Here is a 24,444-nt window from a genome sequence, read left to right on the forward strand (position 1 = left end):
TTTTGAAGGAGCCAACAAGTAATTTTATCATTTTTCCTTGAACCAAGATAAAGTCAATGCTATGGAATCACTGAATTTGTCATTTGACATGGTCTTTAGCGAAAGAGTGCTGGTACATCATCAGGCTGTCATTGGAGTTGTAGTTTAAAAGTTCTGGGGTTCCATAGTACTGTGCTATGGCAATTAAAGTATTAGTTCTACAGTGTAGATGGCCCCCTGGTTCGCTTGTATTTTCCCCTCAAGTTTCTGTATGAGCCCTCCTCCCTAAAAGGGGGAACTGAGAATGATGAACATGCAGTCCTCATCTCATCTATAACTTAGAAATACCGATATCACTGATCAAAGCCTAACAACTGTTCAGTTTAAAGGAGGAAGCGTGGAAAGTATATCATCATTCTGAATCAGCGGTTCCCAAACTTATTTGGCCTACCGCCCCCTTTCCAGAAATATATTACTCAGCGCCCCCTGGAAAGGGGGTGTGGCTTAGAGGGGTAGGCGTGGCTCCTGTTCAAGAGGGCGGGGCTGAGGCTCTCCCCTAGTCCAAGATGCAGAGCTGGGAGGGGAGGTGGGCGGGGCCACAAATGGGTGGCCAAGACTGCAATGGGCGGAGTTACCAGCTCTGAGGCAGGGCTGAGCTTCTATCCCTGTCCTGAAATGCCTGCCAGGACACAGGGGGGGTGGGGCTAGAGGAGGGGGCAGGGCCTCTTCCTAAGTGCCTGATGGGGCTGAACCTCTATACCCGCCCCGTGTTCTAACAAGCGCCTCAGGGGAGATATACAGAGGCTCAGCCCTGTCTCACACTCTTGGGAAGAGGCCCCGCCCCTGCCCCTAGCCCCGCCCTTTAGTCCTAAAAGTCCTCTCAGTAGAGGTATAGAGGCTCAGCCCTGTCTCGGGCTGTTGGAAGGAGGCCCCGCCCTCTTCCCTAGCTCCACCTTCTGTGTCCCAACAAGCGCCTCAGGAGAAGTATAGATTCTCAGCCCTGTCTCGGGCTCTTGGGAAGAAGCCACGCCCACTCCTCTAGCTCCGCCCCCCGTGTCCTAATAGGTGCCTCAGGAGACAGGTAGAGGTTCAAACCTGTCTCCCGCTCTTGGAAGAGGCCCCGCTATGAGTGGAATACATAAATCAATTTTTCTAAATCTTCTCTTCTTTCTTTTATGCTTTCACTGCCCCCTTACAGTTATTCATCACCCTCAAATGCACCTGTGGCTATCATCGCCCCCCTGGATCGCTGCAGTGCCCACTTTGGGAATCACAGTTCTGAATGATGAAAAAGCAGTCAGAGATCAAAATAAATAAATGCATAGCAGACGTGAATGAAGCTCCACAGCAAACAATTGATTTTCTATTTGGGTAGCTTCCTGGGAGCCCACAAAAATGGAACACAGGTCTTTGGAAAGGATAATAACTTAACTACTTGCTGTGCTGATTAAGAAACAGAAACAGACTTCCAATGGGCTAGTCTAGTCCAACATAGAAAACTTGTCCAACAAGAGAGCATGGTGAATGCTCACAGAAACTTCTGAAAGATCCAGCAAATTTAAAAGTTAGCCATCTTTCTGTCTTTTACTGGAAACATGTTGTCAATTAAGTCTGAAACGAGAAATTTTAGGCTCTCATACTCCTATTGATAAGGATTCCCGGTGGTGCAGCAGATTAAACTGCTGAGCTGCTGAATTTGCTGACCAAAAGGTCAGTAGTTTGAATCCAGGAAGCAGGGTGAGCTCCCACTGTTAGCTCCAGCTTCTGCCAACCTAGCAGTTCAAAAGCATGCAAATGTGAGTAGATCAATAGGTATTGCTTTGGTGGGAAGGTAACAATGCTCCGTGCAGTCATGCTGGCCACATGACCTTTTAGGAGTCTATGGACAACGCTGGCTCTTCAGCTTAGAAATGGAGATGAGCACCAACCCCCAGAGTCGGACACGACTAGACTTATGTCAGGGGAAAACCTTTACCTTTACCTTATTCCTATTGATTAATCATTAAGTAAAGTAAGAGAGACTCAGATAGCCATCCAAGACTATAGCTAGAAGAAAACTGTAGTGCTTGCTAAACAAACCAGTAGTTTTTCATACAGACAGCATATCCTTACATCAGTTATATCTTAATGGTTCTCATCACGTACAGCAAAAATATGTTTTTAATTTATTTTTGTAAACCACAGACTCATTCACAGTTCCAGGCAACCTACATAGAGTAAACAAGGGCTCATGGTTAAATATATCTAAAGGCACTGTATATGTGAACACCTCAATGAAAGTCCAGCTATTCCAAAAAAGTACTGCTATCACTATGGAAACAGGACCAGTTATGTTGGTGGTAAAAACATGATGCCAATGAATTACACAAGGAAAAACTGTCATTTTTTCCCGAAGGGAAGGGCTAAATTAAGAGCCAGATGTTGAGGAATGCAAGTTCTTTATGACAATACAATAAAAACATTTTTAATATGGTTTTCTAAAAGAAAAGTCAATTTTAGACACTGGTTTCAGGTTTTATTTTTCGTGTAAGGAGCAACTTGAGAAACTACAAGTTGCTTCTGGTGTGAGAGAATTGCAAGGACGTAACAATGCATAAACAGACTCCACGAAGAAGAACATCTTTTTGCTATGTAATTCCCACAATTTCCCTTATAATTATTTTGAAGATCCTAACTGAAATGCATGGAAGGAGAAAGGAACTCTACTAAATAGTTCTTAGCGTGTTGATCAAAACTAGATTTTCCAAAGAATGTGCCACTCATACTGCATTGCCTAGAATAAATGAATCAAGTTGCTACAGAATGGCAACTGGTCATATGTTTTCTACCTACCGGTATTTAAATATTTTTGTATGCATTAACTTACATTACAAAGTCATGTTATTCTTCAGTAGTTGTATTCAGCTGTAATGCCAAAGCATTAGAAGATAACAAAATCACACGCTTGTATTTGTAACTCATTATTTTTATCATTATGTACAGATAAAGGAGCCCCAGTGGCAAAGTGCGTTAAAGCACTGAGTCGGAGACCGAAAGGTCCCAGGTTCAAACCCCGGGAGCGGCATGAGCGGCCGCTGTTAGCTCCAGCTCCTGCCAACCTAGCAGTTCGAAAACATGCCAATGTGAGTAGATCAATAGGTACCGCTCTGGCGGGAAGGTAACGGCGCTCCATGCAGTCATGCCAGCCACATGACCTTGGAGGTGTCTACGGACAACGCCGGCTCTTCGGCTTAGAAATGGAGATGAGCACCAACCCCCAGAGTCAGACATGACTGGACTTAACGTCAGGGGAAACCTTTACCTTTACCTTACAGATAAAGAGCTACAGTTAGTTTTCACTTTTGTTTCACTGAGTTTGTTACATCAACCTTTTACTCCTCTGAACCCCTTTACATCTACATATAGAGGCCGCACACCCTTCCCAACATAGATAAAATCTAGATGCAATATTTGGCATATTTTTGTCCGGACATAATCAGACCTGTACAGTTTATAACGAAACAAAATAATTCAAGTTTAGAACAATTTTCTTTAAATAAGTGCAATACCTAACTCAATACAAAATATTATTACAAGATGCCTTTGTATAAACACATGCTCTTTGCTCTGTAACCCCACAGGCCTAACAAAGCACCAACAGCTGGGTCCACCAAACGTTTACTCAGAACCAAGCCCTATAGTACCCAATGAAGCCTACTGTCAAGTAAACAGCATGCCCTGCCTCCTCTCCAGCACTCTTCTAACTGCGGGCAGAGAGAGCACTGTGAAAGCAAAGCCAAGAGCAGTGAGAGGAAAACATTATCATCCTTCCTGAGACCAGGGTCTCATTTGGTCCCCTTGAGCATTGCCACCCTTCTGCTTTTTTAGCCTTTCCTCAGGAAGTGGGCAGCCTCAACATGCTGGGTCAAACACTGGTAGGCTGGACTTCCCTGGCTGCTTTTGCCACCATGAGCACTTGTTTGCTTTCAGTTAATGTAAGAACGCATAGAGGGGGAAAAAGGAGGAGTTGAGAAGGCGGAGGTAGTGGGATCATATTTTCTTATCCAGTCCATGGCAGGAAACAAAGAGTCAGGCAGGCAGCAACAAAATGGGGATGTTGCAGCTACAGGTACAGAGAGATCCAAAAAACGATTGCATCTCCTCTTGTGCAACTATCATCACCCTCCAGATTAGCTTTCTTGCTGGAGCCTCCGATGGCCTAGGGGATAAAAGCCTTGTGACTTGAAGGTTGGGTTGCGACCTGATGGCTGCCAGGTTCAAATCCCACCCGGGGAGAGCACGGATGAGCTCCCTCTATCAGCTCCAGCTCCATGCGGGGACATGAGAGAAGCCTCCCACAAGGATGGTAAAACATCAAAACATCCGGGCGTCCCCTGGGCAATGTCCTTGCAGACGGCCAATTCTCTCACTCCAGAAGAAACTCAGGTTGCTCCTGAAATGGGGAAAAAAAGCTTTCTTGCTTAGGTAAACTCTATAGTGGTATGTGTAAATTAACCACAGTTATTATTGTTTTGGTTTTAATGATAAACCATGACTAATTTGAAACAGAAGGAAAGTGCTTCTTTTCAAAACTATGCTAGAAATGGGAGGGGGTGTGTGTGCATAGGCTGGAGACAACTTATGCTTGAAATACTAAATTATAGGAAAACTATACCATTGTTTAGTGTTAGTTCCAAATAAAGACAACGTATACCGTTATAATGTATATTTTCACCATTTTTTATTTATAGATAAAGGCTTCATTTCCATGTTACTCTAAACTGCATGTTTAATATTTGTATTTTATTCTGATCTTTTTCCTTTTGAAACAATTAAACATAAAAATACCATGAGTTTATGTAAATGGGATGATTATCTCTTTATTCTTAATACTTGGCAAATCATCTGCAATTTTGCTATAAGATAATGCATAATGATTTTGAAGCATTTAATGTGTGAGTGTGTGACTTCCACATAGCTTTTTTTGTCCCTGCTGGATAATAAAATAAACACACCAAGTAATTAAACCTATAGGTACATTTCGTTTCCCTAACACCAACTTTATATAATGATTACTTCAATTAAGCATTCATGCTAAACAAACAAAGCTTGCTTTAACAACCCAGCATTCCATACAGCTTGATATTTATACAACGCATTTGGTACACAGAGAGCTTAACCCTTCGCTTTCAGGAGTCATGATTCCCTGACACATCGCTCCCAATGCAAAATGTGAAAGTACTAACAACAGAGAAAACAAAGCTTCCGGCATTGATAAGCCACGGTTTTCTACACTAACTTCTATAGCTGAATATATGTATCAAAGGAAGGACACTGATCCAGATATAGCAAAGCAAAATTGATGATACAAATCCTATATTTTTAAAGAGAAATTTGCAGATCATAGAGAGGAAATCAAAATAGTTGTTACTCAGCTTTCCCTAGAATGGAAAGGAAGATAGAAATTAAGATTATAGCCAGATCTAGAAATGGTTGTGTGTAAAGTACAGAGCCTACCTGAATCTAGAATGAGCAAAAAGGAAGCTAGATTTTAGATGGCACCCAGTTATTCTGGACAAAGTAATTCCCAGAAGGAAAATAAAAGTATGGATCTGAACCGGTGGTATAAGAAGTGACTCACTAAACAGAAAAATGATTAGTATCTAAAACAAATACCAAAAAGACACATCATCGCACCATGGAGCAGCAGTGAAAAGATTCAGAAATCATTTGAAATACAGTAGAGTCTCACTTATCCAAGCTAAACGGGCCAGCAGAAGCTTGGATAAGCGAATATCTTGGATAATAAGGAGGGATTAAGGAAAAGCCTATTAAACATCAAATTAGGTTATGATTTTACAAATTAAGCACCAAAACATCATGTTATACAACAAATTTGACAGAAAAAGTAGTTCAATACCCAGTAATGTTATGTTGTAATTACTGTATTTACGAATTTAGCACCAAAATATCATGATATATTGAAAACATTGACTACAAAAATGGCTTGGATAATCCAAAAACTGTTGTAATGAATTTGTGTGAATATATTGGGCAGTCTTGTTTGGAATATGATGCCTCATTCTAGTATATCTTATCTTTAAAAAGAAAAGCAAGAAAAATGACACATAGAGTTGGCAGTACTGTATGATAAAGCTAGAAGTGTTGGTTAACTGTTCCAGGGAGGGAACAGAGGGATAAAAACAGTATACATAAATTTCAAATATCTACTCAGAAGACTGTTGCTATTAAGCCAAGGTTTAATTTTCAGCATTCAGTAAGGAAAGATTAGAGGCCTTCAAAACTACATAGTGTGGAATTGTCCTTGTTGGGATCACAGGAAGCTGTCTTACCATGTTATTACGCTGGGGCTTTAATGCAGGCAGCCCTGTTCTGCTGCTACCTGCAGAATTCTGGGAAATATGGTTTGGGAAGGTGAGAAACTCTGTAGCAAAGTATTCAAAAGGCCCCATCTAAAACAACATTTCCCAGAATTCTGTAGGTGGTGGAAGAACGAGGCTGCCTGCGTTAAAGACCCAGTGTGACCATGTCATACCATTCATCTCTCTATATGGGCTACAATGACTGGGAATGGATTTTCACATTGGCTTCTTTTTCAACTTTACTGGGCATACCAGGGATTGAAACTAAGGCCTTCTGCATGTAAAGTGTATGCTCTACTACAGAGACACAGTTAAGTTATTCTATTAGCAGATTCATTTATTTTTATTTTTGATCTAATCTTCATCAAATTTAAATAATGCGGACCTACCTCCTGATGTACCTTAGTGTAAATTTCTTTTAAAAATCAGGATATCCTTACTTTTTATATCACATATTTTAAATACTCACCAAGTTGAGGATGCTGATAGAAAACTCTCCACTGAAATACAGCTTTTTTTCACACACAATTCACTAATTATGTTTTAAATTTAGTGGAGTAAAACTATGTTTAACATAGTTTAACAGGAGAAGTTGCTGAGAAAACTTTCATACATATTGGGTTACTCTGTATCCATATCCAGAGATTTCAAACCTAAACTTTAGGTTGCATATGTTTTAAAATTAAGTTCTAAATGTAACATGAAGCCTTAGCATGTGGAAGCAAGTTCATTTATTGCTATTATTTTACTATTAACACTGTTGTACTGGACTTTAATGGGAACCATTTGTCTTCCAAAACATTTATCTGTAGGAAAAGTAAAGATGTAAATTAGTTCATGAACATCACAAACATGTTTTCAAAGGACATTGATGTTTTCCTAGAAATATCTTCGGGTTTTGCTTGAAGCACACATTTTTGAAAAAAAAAAAAAAAAACAGAAAAAGTTCCTAGCATTGTTATGTTACCCCAACGTCTCTCAAGATGTAAAGAAACATTCATCTTGCAGTCTTTTCCAACTAATGGATTTGCCAATATAATCAAGGCCCATTACATGCTAGAAAATAACAAAACTATGTATAAAATGGAACTCGCAATAAAATAAATACCACATTTATATAAATCAGCCCTCCTTTTAAATCAAACTATGGTACACTCAGGAGATGTGAAGGCAAACATTACCTAATGCTCCCCATTTACTTGTTGATGTGTGTGCCAGGTATAACATTTTATTAGGGTTTTTTATATTAGACATAAAATGCAGTTCCACTCTGTCTCCATTTGCCAGATCAGACAATTGTGCCAAAACAGAGGAAATTAGAAACATATTAATGTGAAACTTTCAAGATTCTGATGGACTAGTTTATTTCAGTAGACAACTGAATATTAAATATTTGCTTCCAAATAAGTTCCGCTGAATTCAATGTATCTTCTTTACAGATTAAAATTCTTAACAATACAATTTATGCACCTTTACTCAGATCCATTGAGTAAATGCTAAGTCTGTAGTATGTGTGCTTAGGACTGCAATATAAGATAGTAACAATTGTACAGTTAACTTTTAAAGATTTTTTTACATCCACTCTATCAACACTGATTGAAACAAAACTTTTGACACAAGGCAACTTAAAATTCTGCATTAAAAAGGTGGCAGTTGTTCAGTGGCCTGTCAATTTAGTCAAGTACAAACTACAGAACACTGGATATACATTTCTACTCCCCAAAGAAGGACACAAGCCTTCGTATTACTAGTCAATGTCAGAAATACAAAAAACAACAACAAAAAAACAAGGGCCTCTCTCTATATACTTTATCATTTTAAAACATTTTGTATTCAGAATTCATATTATGTTGCATACGTATACATTAAATAAAAAGGAAAATGTCATATTATTCAAACAAAAGAGTACACGCCACCTTTGCAACTCTGAAATATATATTATAAGTACATATGAGAGTGAAATATTTTGCAAATTAATTTATAAAGTTCTGTTTGTTAATCGCTCTAATAAATATACATTTTAAGTGATTAACTGCATCTTTCTGGGATCTAGAACACACTTGTTAGAAGTGCTGTTATTTTGTATACATGTTTGTTCCTATATAAATATCTACAAATACACACTAATCCAGAAATATAAAGCACAAAATAGGTCCTATTTTATACTGAAATATTATGTTGTGTTTCAAATATTCCTATAAAAAAGAAACGGATAAGATATTATTATCTACTCCTTAGGAGTAGAGTTCAGTAAACTGTATTTACCTTTTTACAAACAACTTCCATCATACAAGTCACTCGTAAATTTGAATAGTTACTTAAAAACCCAAAGAAGAACATGATATTTCTATATTATTGCCATTGTTCCTGCTTCTCAGTTAATGAGGCAAGTGCAGTTTCATTTGTTTCACAATGCCATTCTACCAAACCAATTCCTTCACAGGCCATCATAACAAATAATACTTATCATGGTGAGAACAATTCATTAGAACCTTCAGGTACAGTTAGGGAGCTTCTACACAGCCATATAACCCAGAATATCAAGGCAGATAATCCACAATATCTGCTTTGAACTGGGTTATCTGTGTGGATTTTACACAGCTGTGCGGAAGGGGCCTTATTCACCTTACCCTTTTCTCTTCCTCCTACTGCACAGCAATGAGGAAGGCAACAGAAACCTTTAAAAAATCTTAACTATTCTTAGTAGAAACAAGCCAGCTTCTTAAGCCATAATGTGACAATGAAGGTTTTTTAAAACAAATACTTCCAAGTTTGTTGAGTCTAGATGAAATTAAGTGCAAAGCTGCAATTAATCAAAAATTAGAGTTGTTATTTTCCCTACAGAGAAAAAAAGAAATGGGGTACATGAACTCCAGGCTCACTGACGTTCATTCTAGTCACAATAACCATGGTCTATCATTTAAACACTGATTTTTTTAGTCCATCCTTCTTCCTTATCCTGGGATAACAATGTCCAAATTCCATTCTAACGTCTTGTTCCCTCATGGACAAAAAATAAAATAAATAAGAGGTTGAATGTAGACCACTTTGGATGCTACAGTTTACTGTGTATTGCAGATGCACCACTGGCAAAATTAGGGACTCTTTACTCACATCTTTCATCCTGAAACAACAGCAAGGCTATCATCTCCGGTTGAGAGTTCAGAGGTCCATAGAGCAACAGTGATCTGCGAATGACCCAAGATAATCAGGAACCAAGCTTCCACATATCCATGGAACCACTGGAGAAGGGTGGTACTTATCTAGCATAAGTGTGAATTGATACAGCCAGGAATCTGAACTTTTATCCCTACCCATTCCTAGCACAGAAGAGTAATATACCCCACTGAAATTGAACCCAAACTATTAATAGATAGAGACAAACACCCTTCATTCTTTCAGCAAATTTAATGGTGCCATGAGAAAGGGTTCTCTTATTCATTTACATTGTCATCACTCCTCCTTTGAGGCATCATGTAACCAAGGGTAGCATGCTGATATTTGGATCATTCATGTGACTATTCCAGATATGAGACAAAGGTAGCAACAAAGAAGATTAATGTTTCTGAAACCAAGAGTAATAATGGTGCCAAAGAAAACCGAAGAAGTGAATATTTGCACAAGTGTTTTTGAAGGTGTGTGACTGCATGGAAATAAACACTGCCAAGATTGCTCATTTCACTCCAAATCTGAACCTGGAAAATGTTTATTCTCCTCCAGTAAATATGTTACTTTTTTGTCTCTATTTAGGGAGGTGGGGTCCCATATGGAAGCTGTCAAATTATTTCTTCGTAATAGCATTCCATGTGGCAATGGTAATCATGAAAACAACTTTTCATGTAATGCAATCCAATGGCATGGGAAGCCCCATACCACTAGCATTACCCATCTGAACTGTAAGACATGGCCATACTGAGTCTCCTGGCAATTAAGATTGACCCCAGGGTTAGCAAATTCAACCATTTCAAATGCCACATGAAGCACAGTCAGACAGAAACAGCTTTTGGCAGCCTGCATGTAGGGTTTGTAACATTCCAGTCCTGCTCTGGTTTAATGAAAATAAATCCCAGAATATATTCAGATTTTTGTATAGAAACTGTAGTATCACAATGAAACCCTTCTATGTACTTATGAAAGAACTAAGGAAACCATAAGGTTGTATTACAAATGTAACACTATTTGTATTCCCAGAAACACATTATATGCACACTTTAGGAACTTTTAAAATATCAGTCATGAAATATTCAAAATTTGGTTCAAGACAAGTCAAAACTAGTTCTTTTCAGCAGCTGCCTACTTTGTATTCCTTTTTCTAAATCATTTACTAACAAATACCCAATTTTTGTATCCAATTTTGGATACAAAAGATTTCACATGGATAAGCTCCACATATTTTCTGTTAAACTTTGTGAGTAATAGTTATAACACATGAAAACAAACCTTTGTTTCAGACTTTAAGACAATAATGAGAGTAGGAATTCCACCACACACAACTAATAAAACAAAACCCACTGTTCTAATAGCAGGAGGATGTTTGTGTATTCAGATAACTGTTCTGAAAGCTTTCCAGCTCTTGAAAATCTTTCGCTTGGTTATAATCTATCTAAAGAAGAGAGTGCACAAGAATGCACACAAACATGTCTAGTTATCTGCTGAAAACATCTTTCTGTAAAAACACTTTGAAATTTCTGCAAACTTTTAAGCCACTTCAAGCTGTTGTAAAATTATTTTTCTCAATTAATTACAAAATATTTGATAAAAATAAAAATAGGCACAAGGTATCAACATGCAAATGCGTACATTTTAGGAATTCACGAGTGCTCTTGTTTAGCAATCCAGTTTCAGATGTAAAGATATTTTACTAACCTGTAGTGGTCTCTGTTTATCACTGCTCTTAGGAGATTTCAATCCACTTGTCTGCTGTTGTAAAAGCAGCTGTCTGGCTGCCTGCAATGCCTGAAAGTAAAAACAACATGGAAATAAGCATTTAAAAATGTTTCACTAAAAATGTGATAGCTTGCAACTTACCCAGTGTAAAACATTTGAGCAACATTTGGCCTCTGCTACATCATTTGACTACATCAGGCTTTACATCTTCTTTAATATACACCAAGGAAATCCTCAGAAAATACTTCTGCCAGGTATTGTGGAAAAATATATAGTGTAACAAATCCTCAAGGAAATAGTATTAATTTATATAAAGTGCTTGAAGAGGAAAAATCATAAACCGCATCAATAGCCTCATCTCCACAAGGAACTTGTCTTCAGCTAAAATGCTCACACCCTTGTAAATCATCATTCAATTTGCATTTTCATATTACAGTTTTAAGCAAAGGCAGTAGACTTCAAGTGTTACCGGAAGCTGTAATTAAATTTGACAAATCAACATCAGATTATCTTGAAAGTGAATTAATAAGGATATTCATTGAAGATTAAAAATACTTTTTTGTACTTATAATTCAAGGGGAAACCTCTCATTTGACAAAATAAAGTGGAGTTTTAATGCCAAATAAAATTAAGTGGCTTTCATTTGCATTCTTAGTAAACTCCGAGAACAAAGAAACCACTACTTAGCCAATCAGCTTAGCTTCTATGGGTGATAGCATTGCAATCAAAATATAGCATTAAAAAAACCCTTTCATCTGAATGAAACAAAATAGCACAATAACTGTACAGAGAGACATCAATTATTAGGAAAAAAAACTAACTTTAAAAATGTGGTCTAAAAATGAGAAACAAGTAGTACAGATCATAAAGAAGTTTTTGGTTTTAAAACAAATCTAACCATATTTCAAAACTGACCACAAGGCACTCTAAATATTACTTAAATCGTCCTTCTACTCAATACAAAATTCAGTGAGTTGGAACTTTTCAATGTGAAACTACTAAACTACATCTTATATACTCTGCAGAATAATGACATATGGAAAAGGCTATCCACAAAGCAGAGGACTTCCAATCCAACTATATTCACTCTAAAAATTGCCATCAAGTTGATAAAGAAAGGTATAGTTTTTATTAGAGTAAAATGAGCTGGTTTTTAAGGTAGTTTCCAGTATCCATGACAACAGTTGCTTTGACAAGATGTGCATATGGCATTACACTGCCAGCTGGTGTGAACAATGTTTGAACTACTGCATTGAGATGCTGAGCAAACAGAAAAAGTTGCCACGTCTTAACCCTCAGGGAAAGCAGTCATCCCCTGATCAATTATGAAAAGACAGAGAGAGGGCTGCTACAGTCTGGCTCCATGCAAGTTTTCAGAGAAGGCAGGCAGACACAGCAAACCAAAGTAAACAAACTGCATGCGCTATCACCAGCTCCCAAGAACACAGATTTGTCTCCTTGTAAAGCCACTAGTACAACTCTGAAGTACATACTTTCCGCGTAGGTACAAAGATACCCGCTATGACTCCAGCCCCCCTTTTCTCTTTTGTTTTCTGATTCTCAAGTAACTGCAAGTCAGCACGAGCAATACAAAGTTACAAAATTCTGAATTATAGGTGAGATATTGAGTTTTGTTTATATCCTCAAGCCCACCAGAAGGGACATTTTAGCACCCCAGAGCCAGGTTTTGAGCAGAAGTAACAGAGAACTAGATGTACATTATAGGCACTTTATGACACTGTCATCTCAAGAGTCTATCTCTGAGACTCAGCCATCTGTCATGTACAGGATTCTTTTTTCCATAGGCAAAAACAGCTGGGACAAAATTATCCCTACAGATCTATTCTATTTTGGGGCACTTCTTTGTCCCACACAATGTAGCGTATAGAGGCGAAAAAGGATCCCCTGCTATTTTATGAGTGATACATGATGCAGAGAAGTGAGTGAAACTGCACAGATGAGAAGCACTCATACACTTTCTTAAAGATGGCATTGTAACAAATGCTTGCTCACTTGACCCTTTCTAGAAAGAACCAAGCATAGAAATGGCGTCATGGGTTGCAAAACTAGAGGAACCTGATAAAAACACATACTACACAATGTGTTGTCGAAGGCTTTCATGGCCGGGATCACAGGGTTGTTGTATGTCTTTCGGGCTGTGTGGCCATGTTCCAGAAGTATTCTACAGTAGCCAGAACACCAAAGGCCAAAAAAAGAATGCAAGCAGGGCTTTTTTTCGTGTCAGGAACAACTTGAGTTGCTTCTGGAGAGAATTGGCTGTCTGCAAGGACGTTGCCCAGGGGATGCCCGGATGTTTTTGATGTTTTTACTATCCTTGTGGGAGGCTTCTCACATGTCCCCGCATGTGAGGGAGCTCATCCGTGCTCTTCCTGGGTGGGATTCGAACCTGGCAGCCCTCAGGTCAGCAACCCAACCTTCAAGTCACGAGGCTTTAATCTATTACACCATTGGGGGCTCCTCAAACAGGGCTGAAAACCTTGCTCCTACAGAAAGAATTCCTACCACATAATGGCCTAAATCTTGTTTTCAGTCCTGATTAGAGTTGAACCATTTGAATTTATGGGATTTACCCACAAGTTGACTCATCCTTATAATTGATTGAATGGGTCTATTCTATTTGGGGCTAACCAAATAGAATAGACCCGTCTGGATACTTTTTGCTTATTTGTACAAATAAAAAATGTGGACTCAACTTGAATCTAATGCTGCCCTCACTATACACTGAAACTTCTGATGAGTATCCAGGGTTTCACACCTTTAACCTGACTTTACATTTTAGGCAAAGTCAGGAGATACCCCAGAATTTGCAGGAAAATCCAGCATTCACAGGCTTCACTGCACTTTGGACAGCTAGTCCATTTCGTACCAGTACCCTGATTCACACAGACACTGCCGCCATCACACTTTCCCTGTGCTGATCAGTGCAAGGGAATGGAATGATTTATCCCTGTATTGCTGCTGCTGTTCACAACCTGGCCATTCAGGTCACATCTACTTATGCCAAAATAGGACACCCATGTGATCAGCCAGAAGGAGTCACTTTACCCCCTCCTTGCTGTTTGCATGGGAGCCATGTTATTACATCAGCAGATGATTGCACAGAACTCTATGGCTGGTGGGGAGCAGTGGTGGCAACACAGAGGGCAAGGGGATGGTCCAATAGAGCTGATGTAGTCTTGGCCAGGCTGAACCATCTGGATGCCAAGGCACAGCAAATATGTCCGTTGAAGTGCAGATGTTTTAAGAAAAGATCCCCTCACTTTTAGAAATAGGCCTCTTCTTTAATGGTAACTACCTGAATATATCAATAAGACTATCATACAGGGGAGATTAAAGCAAGTATACAGGAACAGAACACGAAATCATTTGAGAAGATTTAACCAAGAAGGAAACATCACTGGACTCAATTCTTAGGCTGCATGTTACAGATTTCTGTAATTTTTTCCTCATTATGGTTGGCGGTTTCCAAACTACTTCTCAATAAACACATCTATAGTTGTTAGGGTTTTTTAATCAACACAATTGTTGGAGCTAGTTGAACTTGAGGACATCTATAACAGCCCTGACCACTGCAATTTTCAAGAAAGCCAGCAGAGCCACCACAGTGGATCGAGTAACAGGGCGGTGCTTCTTTTAGGTTCTCCTGAGATAGACTAAACACAGTCTGAGAAGGGAGTGGATTTTTTTTTTTTTACAAAAGTTAAGATAGAGTACTTACAATGATTCGTGGATAGGTTGACCCAGGTATTTTGGGTTGATTTCTTTTGTCTGGAATTTTTAGGCTTATACATAAACGATGTGTGGGTTTTTGTCATTGCCTGGTATAATGGAATCAATGTATATTTTTAAAAATCCAGTTCTGGGATTCACATGAAAGCTTATTTAATCTATAAAACAATTAGCTAAAGTGCAAGTGGCAGCACTTTCCCCCAGTTTTAGTTAACTGACAAAATATATTGTGATTGATTCAAATGAGCAGCAGGCTAGTGATTATTGAAATGGAAAAATATATCCAAATTTAAATAAAGCTTTCTTTTAAATTAAATAGTATTTTTATTAACAGAATAATCTAATTCAAAAAAGCTTTAGAAAATGTAACAGATTTTTTTGAAAAAACTCTTAAGGATTTAGATTAAAATAATAACTCATGAGGGATATTCATTGCTACACAGAATTTGTGCAAATACACATGTAAACTTGCATTGTTTTACAAAATGTTATGTGCAACTACTACCATTAATTTCTTCATCTATAAACTAAATACACAGACTAAATCTGGTAGTTACAAGTATAATGTGATAAGGAATAATGTATTTAAACTACAGTTTGTTAAGTTTAGGAAACACAGTCTTTGGGATTGGAGAGATACTAGGACTATGCATATGCACAATATATCATAATACCAATTACACATACAATTGAAGTGCTCCATTGTTGTTGTTGTTTTCTTTTTTAAAAAGGCCAAATAAGTGATGCAATCTGAAGGATACTGCAGCTGAAAATTAATAATGTACACAGATTACTTTCCTCAATTTAAAATAGATGTTGTTTGCTCCTTCTTTTGTATTTTTTCCTAAATGGAAACAGATGTCACTCATATTGTTCTGTTAAAAACAGGAATGTTTAACCTATCAGCCTGTTGCATTTGAGATGTTAAAATGAAAAATGACATCTATGGCCATTAATATCTTCAATGTATAAACAGCACAGCGTGACACATTCTTGAGAGCTGAAGGCTACAAAATCTCTCTGAAACATAAATAACAAAGCACTCAGAATCATATTTGATGTTGATATTCATCTCTGCTGCCTGGGCTTCTTATGAAAATAGATGCAGCCCAAATGGATCTCCTATAATTGGTTTCAGATAGCAGGGTCAGAAGAAATATGATACAAGAAACTATTACATGGAACAAGCGAAACAAGAATGTTTATACAAGCACTACCCTGTTAAACTGACAATGGGCGTACACTTTGCAGATAACCAGGAGAGGAGGGGAGAGAGAGAGAAACTTGTCAGAAAAGATTATTTTTATTCTCCATTTTATTATGGAATATTTTAACTTTTTCTACATAATGTAAAATAAGGTCCTTGAAACAAGAATAATGCAAGTTGTCTCAAACTACTTGGAAACAGTGAACAGAACATTACCAAATTAAATATGTAGGCAAGCTGAAAATGCCCAGAAAATCCAGTAATAGTCAATTCCAATTTCAAAAGGGGAATTTAATTTGGGTGGGGGAGGATCGAATGAAAGAATGGCTTCTATGAACTGATGCAGTTTGTGGTTCTATCTAACATACTATTGTGTATTTTGAACTTTGGCAAACAAACATGGCTGTGAGCAAAAACAAACTTAACAGCAATACAGTGAGAGTTGAGAAACAATGCAAAGAGGGGAAGAATGATGGTGGAAAAAGTGGGTTAAGCTTGAAAAGATACAGAGAAAAAGGTAACAGGGTTGAAATACCTTCATTACAAGCAAAGTCAAGTGTGTGGGTTGGACTGCTGCAGTGAATTAAGGAAGAGCTTGAGAGAATTTTATGAAACAATGGAAAGTGTGATCAAAATCTATAAAAATATAGTCATCCAAAGAATTTGAATAGGTGTAAATTCAAAATAGACAAATGGAAATAATTCTTTCACGTATCATGTGGGACTTAATTTTCTTCTCCACTGCCATCCTCTCTTTTCCTAGTGTCTCCTGACCTTTTAGACCATCAGTCTGAATACAGGGAACAATCAAAATAATGCTTTATAAGCGTTTCTAGAGAACATTTTGGTTGAAGAGCAGGGTAGAAATACTCTGAATAAATACATATCATTTTTAACATATGGAATTTACTGCTACACGTTGTAGTTATGTTCACTGGCTCGGATGCTTCAAAAAAAATTTTTTAAGATGAATGATAAGATTATCAATGGCTATGAACTCTGAAAAGTCTCCAGGTTCAGAAGTAGCACACCTTTGAACCACACCTGGCAAAACCTACTTCTTTGAGCTACTGCTCCCAGAAACATGATATCATTGGAGAGATGGAAGTGAGAAGCTACCTTTGACAAGAAAGTGGTCTGGGAGCAAAGTAACATTATGGAAGAAGATGTGAGGAACACTGCAGACAGCTACCTTTCACACATGCCTTGTTAATGTAACTTTAATTAGGAAGTCTCTCTTTATGGTAAGTAGTTTAATTCCATGCTTCTTAAACTCTGGGTCCCAACCCCAAATGGGTTTCTCTTAGCTCGGTGTTGGGATTCCAAAAAATCTGACAACAGTAAAGGTTTTTTCAACATCACCTAGTGGCTGTTTTAGACATTTACACAAATCTGTTATGGAGTATTTACAGTGGGATTTGCAGAAGATGCTTCAGTTGTACTTTATAAAAAGGAAAATCAGCCTGTTTAACAAGCTTTGGAAATACTGATTTTCTATCAGTAAATGTTTGATTTTTATATCTATTTTATATACTTATATACCCGGGGTCACGTAAACATTTATCCTGCCAAAGGGGTCCCAAATGGAAAAATGTAAGAAATCCTAGTCTAATATCATATGATGACAGTGTAAGTCTAAAATCTCCGAAGAATGAACTAAGCCTGCATTTTCTGAGGTCACAGTAGTTAGGAAGTCAGAGAATCTCATTTTTTTGGCTCAATCTAAAGAGAGAAATGCTAACTTCAAAACAGAATTCAGAATGGTGCTGATAAACTGGATCCTTTGTGAGAGGTATAGATTGGACTTCTCTTCACAGAGGAGCATTCCCCAATGAATAAGGATGGAAATCATGCAGTGAAGGCCCACATCATGGTTTTGTTTTGAAGATGCCTCATAATCACTGTTGTTATGGGCATTGATCACTGTGTCTAGGGTCTTAGAATAATATGCAATCATAGATTCAGACTTTGTCACTCATTCTACAAGCAATGTCTCCTACAAAATAATTAAAATAATTAAACAACCACTGCATAGATTATTTACGAGGTGGTCACTTATAGCAAAACTAGATTTAAATTCAACAAAACAAAGTGAAAGCTCAACAAAATGTCAACATGGTGTACTACAATGATATAGAGCAGATTTTTAGTTTTTAAAAAATAGAATAAATATTATTCACTAAAGATGTATGGTGCATGCTATGGTTGTTTTTGCATCTTTAGGGGCTATCTATTGAGAACTGCATTGGGTTGACGACGCAGGACATTTTTCATGCTCATTCACCTCAAATTTGGAAATAGGCATTTTTAAATAAATCTTTTGTGAATAAAATACTGTTTTTTTTAATCTGAGAAAAATTCCATCAGCATGGTCATGATTAACTGCATCAGTACAACACAGTACAACACTGCAATGAAAACACACAAATTTTCTCCAAGTTTTGAAAATTTTACAACCATTCATTTTGCATGCACAATCCAGCACACTGGTGAAGTCTACATGGATAGATGATGGCTGAAAGTCTAGTTCACTGCTCATTGTCTTTCATTGTGTGAAATGCTTTACGATCATTAATTTGTATTCTAAACAATTATATGAAATAGATTCCAAATTGATAGCAGGATTGAGCATTGTAGTCTTAAATTGGAAACAATTTTAACTAGTTCTAAATGGTCCTGTTTGAAGTGTCAAATTGTTGAATATGCTTTTAGACTGTTTAAATCATTCTTACAGTTTTTAATTGTTTTTACAGATATTGTTGTACACTGCTTTGAGATTCTCATACATATAAATATTTATGCAGAGAAACAGATAAGGGCACTTCTAAACTACAGTATAAAATGTATATATTTTATCTATATGCATATGCATATATACATATGTATCATGTGTGTAAAATATCTGAGTGTATATGTGCCCAATTCACTTGTTGGTAACCTCGTTCATTTAATAGGTTTTTCTTAGGCAAAGAATATCTAGAAGTGGGTTTGCCAGTTTCTTTTCCTGAAATACATCCTATAGCACCTACTGTATACGCTCATGTGTAAGTTGACCTCATATATAAATTGAGAGCAAGTTTTGAGGCCACAATTATAGTTTTTCTATAACCAGTGTCACTCTGCAGAGAATAGAAAGTACCAATGGTGACTCAGGGTACCAGCTGTCCCTGGACACAGTTATCAATTCCTCACCTATATATATATAGAAAGGATAGATGCAGTGTCACAAGAGAGGGAGCAGAGGACTTTGGTACTCCTTTTAGGTTCTCCCAGGACTAAACTCTTGCCTTTTGCCACTCTAATTTTTGATAAGAGTTAAAGTAGAGTACTCACATTGGATAAGTCAACCCAGGAGTTTTGGGTTGGTGTTTTTACTAAAATTTCAAAACATATACATGGACAGATAAGATATTATTCATTGGTCATCTCCTGTCCAAGTGCTAATAAGTCTAACCCTGTGCTTATCTGCCAAGATCAGAGGAGATCTGGTGTCTTTAAGAGTGCTTCAGTCTGTAAATATATATAGAATATTTATTTATAAAATAAACATAAAATAGAATAGGCATTTATTTCACTCGTACATTAAGCATAGATGGTTGTGATGGAAGAGATTAAATGGCCTGGAAATAAATGTATATGTGATTACACAACATCCCAAGCTCACTGGAACCATTCAATGAATAAGCATTTGCAGGTCATTTTAACAAGGAATGTCTAAATACCTGCATATCCTACTGAGCTTTGATTTCATTCACCATTACATTTTAACTAAACAGAAAAAAGTAATAGTAATAAACAGATGGATGCATCATGAAGTTTCATAATGCTGTTTAATAAAAAGAAATTAATCACATAATTGTCATAAACCTATTTTCAAACAGCAATCTATCAGAAGGAAATTATGCATCTGTAGTTATTGACCTTTCATTTCAGCATGACTGATACATAATTAGACTAGTTTTGTGAAAAATAATAGTTAATTACCAGAGCATTTTTTACTTTAATTGTTTGAGGGTTTTTTTTACACTTAATATTTTTCTCTTGTGCTCTCTCAATGTGTGGATGTTAGTGCATACATAATACAGTAACAATCTATCTTGTAGAGCAGCTTTATATTTTTAAAAGAAATATACTTTATACATTTTCTGTTCCTATTTCTGCTCCAAAGGATTTTTAAAACTGGGAGTGTGTTGCAGATTACAGAATGTCTACAGTGCACCTCCTCAATATATGTGATATCATCATCATCATCATCATTTATTTATTTATACCCTTCTATATCTTCCCAAAGGGGACTCAAAGTGGACTGACATAAAAGCATTAGTATACAATTTAAAATATAACAATATACAAACATTAAAACACAAACAGCATTAAAAGATTCACAGTTAAAATCCATGAAAAACACATTCAAGGTTAAAAACCATTGCGCCCCCTAACTAGATTTTAAACACCTTTATCTTTAAATGGCTGTTTCAATGAGAACATTTTAGCCTGCCACTAGAAGGACAGCAGGGAGGGGGGCATTCTGGCTTCCTTGAGCAATAAGTTCCAGAGTCGAGGGTGAGCCACCAAGAAGGTCTTCTCTTTCCTTTCCACCAACCGAGCTTGAGATGGAGATGGGACTGAAAGAAGGGTCTCTCCTGAAGATCTCAAGGTCCAGGCAGATACGTACAAGGGGATGCGGTCAGACAAATAGCCTTGACCTGAACCATCTAGGGCTTCAAAGGTCATAACCAGCACTTTGAATTGTGCCTGGAAACAGACTGGCAGCCAGTGGAGCAGCTGCAACAGGGGGGTTATCCACTCCCTGTAACTAGCCCCAGTTAGCAACCTGGCTGCAACTCTTTGGACAAACTAAAGTTTCTGAGCACTCTTCAGAGGCAACCCTGTGTAGGGTACATTACTTTAGTCCAGATGAGATGTAACTAAGGCATGTATCACCATAGCCAGATCTGGCTTCTCAAGGAACAGGTGCAGTTGGCATACAAGTTTTAATTGTGTACAGGTCCTCCTGGCCAGCATAGATACCTGGGCTTCCAGTTTCAGAGCTGAGTCCAGGATTACCCTCAAACTGCATATTTGTGTTTTTGGGGGGAGTGTGACCCCATCTAGCACAGGCTGGATCAGCATTCCCAGATCTGCCTTCCGACTGACAAGGAACACCTCTGTCTTGTCAGGATTAAGTTTCAATTTGCTTGCCTTCATCCAGTCCATTACTGATGGCAGTCACTGGTTTAGGGTCAGGAAAGCTTCCTTGGCATTAGGTGGAAAGGAGTAGTAAAATTGGGTGTCATCTGCATATAGGTGGCACCATACTCCAAAACTCCGGATGACCACTCCCAGCAGTTTCATGTATATGTTAAACGGCATGGGGAACAAAATGGAACCCTGAGGAACTCCACAGGCCAGAGGTTCAAACAGGAGTCCCCCAGCACCACTTTCTGGCTACAGCCCTCCAGGAAGGGGTGGAGCTACTGTAAAACATTGCCTTCCAGTCCCACTCCAGTGAGATGATCCAGAAGGTTACTATGGTCAATGGTATAGAAAGCCACTAAGAGGCCCAGGAAAACCAACAGGGACACACTCCGCCATCTAGCTCTCTACGGAGGTCACCCACCAAGACAACCCAAGCTGTTTCTGTTCTATAGTCAGGCCTGAAACCAGATTGATAGGGATCTAGAAAGAAGCATGTTGTCTGCTCAAAAGATGCTGCATTCTGCTGCTTCCAAGGAGCTACACAACTTTTTCCTGCTCTCTTTTTAGATTTTTGTCATGGTTTCAAAATGTATAATTGGTCTGGCTCTGACATTAGAAGGCGATTAATCTACTACAAAATTGCATCTGAGCATTTAAAGGTGCTATCCAAAGTACTGAACTCTATTCTAACAAAATATCCATTAAATGACGGGCAACATGTCTCCAACCCTCCAATTCTTTAATCGCCCCACAAGAAAACCTTGTGGGGAGAGATGAACTGGGTTCTCAGAACGAACACCTGACAACTTCTGTTTTTCCAAGACACTGTCTCTTGTACCTCTGAGTTGCATTTATCTAGAGGAACTGGAACCCCTTACAGTACACATGTTACAACTTTCTTTCTCTTTAAGAACTGAGGCAAAAGAGAAGGAAGTGCTAATTTCCAGCTCTGAAGCCCTTTGACCTATGCCTGCATATTGGTTTCTGTAGTCAATCTTCTAACATGGGATGAGGGCAACAAACAGATACAACCATTTCTGTGAGTGGAGAATTTTATTATTTTCTTTTTTAAAGATCTCACAGTGTGCCATAACCCACTCTGTTCCATTCACCCACAATTAGAATATTATCACTGGGAGACCTACTTAGTAGCAGTAGTAGTGATATATTGCATTAATGTAGAGTTACCTCCAAGAACCATTTGTGTACATCAGACTTTGTAATTCATGTAATATTATATATTTTAAAATTGAATATAGTTGTTAGGGGTCTACATAGGTTACCCAATGGCTTTACATTCCCAAAATTAAATACAATATATAGTAACATAGTTTATCATTATAAGAGATAAATCTTAGATTGGTTTTCTTTGGGGAGAGGGGTGGAATCTTCTCAATCTTAAATACAAACACAACTATGGTAAATTCTTTTTCAAGTGCTTTAGTCTAAATTTTATTGTCTAAAGACCACATCAGTTATTTTATTCTAGTATTAGGGAGGAGGAACAAGCTGCTTTATTGTGATACATTCCCAAGTTATAAACATCTTAAAATTACAAAATAAAAACACAGGATGTTGACATAGCCCATCTACCTGATCCAAATATGATTAAGAGCAGTCCAGTATCTTAGCCAGCAGCCAACAATTCCATTCACTTGAAATTAAACCTGGAACCATTTTGAGTGAAGATTACTTTACCTGCCACTAAGCTGTAGAGAAGTAGTTCTCAACCTGTGAGTACCCAGATGTTTTGGCCTTCAACTCCTAGAAATCCTAACAGTTGGTAAACTGGCTGGGATTTCTAGGAGTTGTAGGTCAAAATACCTGGGGACCCACAGGTTGAGAACCACTGCTATATAATATCCACATTGGTGTAGCACAAATAATGAAAAATGTGAATTAAAGTAGTTATAGCAAGAGATGGAAACAATCTTCAACTTATTTGCTAGTAATGAACCATTTTTTTTTCTTTCATAAAATACTCAACACCATATACTGACATGAATTTGTTCTATCCCCTTCTGAAATAGGCTCTATTGTTCAAAGAACTTCATGGTGCATTGCAACCTTCAATAAAGAAAATCAACCCTATTTGTAATTTTAAGGTACTTTACAATTCGTACTTCATTTATCCACAAAGCAACCCCTGAAAGTCATTATTACTTCATTATTATTTTATACATCAACTTTCCCTGATAATAATGAACAAGTTTTAAGCTCATGTCAACACTATCAGGTAGCTACTATATGGATAGATTTCTGAATTTCTAGCTCTTTGGCTCAGTCTCAATTCAATGTTAAACTACTGACAATGCTCTGTGGCCCTACGACAAGTTTATCATGCGGGGTCTTGGTAGGATTTTTTCACAGTGAGTTTGCCTTGGTCTTTCTATGGGAACGAGAGAATATGACTTGCCCAAGGTTGTACAGTGGGTTCCCATGGCTGAGAATGGGGATTTGAACTCTGATCTCCAGAGTCATCGGCCCCATCTACACTGACCAGAAACAAACTTCCACAAAAGCATGTGAAAGAAAGCCCTGAATGTGCACCAGCCTCAAACTGGTTGCAGGATTTCCTAAGGAATCATCTGCGCAGCAAAACCTCTTTCTTCAAAGCTGGTTTGAAATCACATTAAATGGCCAGGGTAGATGCACAATACACAAAATCTATCATAGTTATGCATACTTTTCTACAATAGCAATTATAATCACAGTAATAATTGATTTAATAACAAATGTTTGGAACATGTTTCGCATAGTGAGTTCAGATTTAAGGATTGCCGTGATTTTATTTCCAGGGGATCAGGATGTTAGATTCTCCAGATTTATTTTTTTTAGAAACCAGAACTTATTGGGAATCTGCTAGTACCTAAAACTGATAAAGGTCAGTGAGCAAATAGAGGGAGCAATGAAGTTTTGAGTAGGCTTCAGCTATCTCTGATGTCTTTTTCAAATCCAGCAGTTGTTGTTGTTGTTGTTGTTACTATACCCTGCTTTATCTCCCCCGAAGGGGACTCAAAGTGGCTTAACATAAAGGCATTGGCATAACCATTTAAAATA

General features: G+C 37.7%; 1 protein-coding gene across 13 annotated transcripts in view; it reads right to left on the bottom strand.

Moving 5' to 3' along the window:
* Positions 1 to 24,444, bottom strand: part of foxp2 (forkhead box P2) — a 458,869-nt gene that overhangs the window by 131,063 nt on the left and 303,362 nt on the right. For 12 of the 13 annotated variants that reach the window (XM_062982426.1, XM_062982432.1, XM_062982425.1 and 9 more), the window contains one exon: positions 11,208 to 11,297. In XM_062982426.1, the coding sequence (XP_062838496.1) occupies positions 11,208 to 11,297 (90 nt within the window). Of the gene's footprint in view, positions 1 to 9,455; positions 9,516 to 11,207; positions 11,298 to 24,444 lie in introns of those variants that run through there. The other variant, XM_062982436.1, reaches the window with a different exon arrangement.

The sequence above is a fragment of the Anolis carolinensis genome, chromosome 5 (genome assembly GCF_035594765.1).
Source record: "Anolis carolinensis isolate JA03-04 chromosome 5, rAnoCar3.1.pri, whole genome shotgun sequence".
Classification (NCBI taxonomy): Eukaryota; Metazoa; Chordata; class Lepidosauria; order Squamata; family Dactyloidae; genus Anolis; species Anolis carolinensis.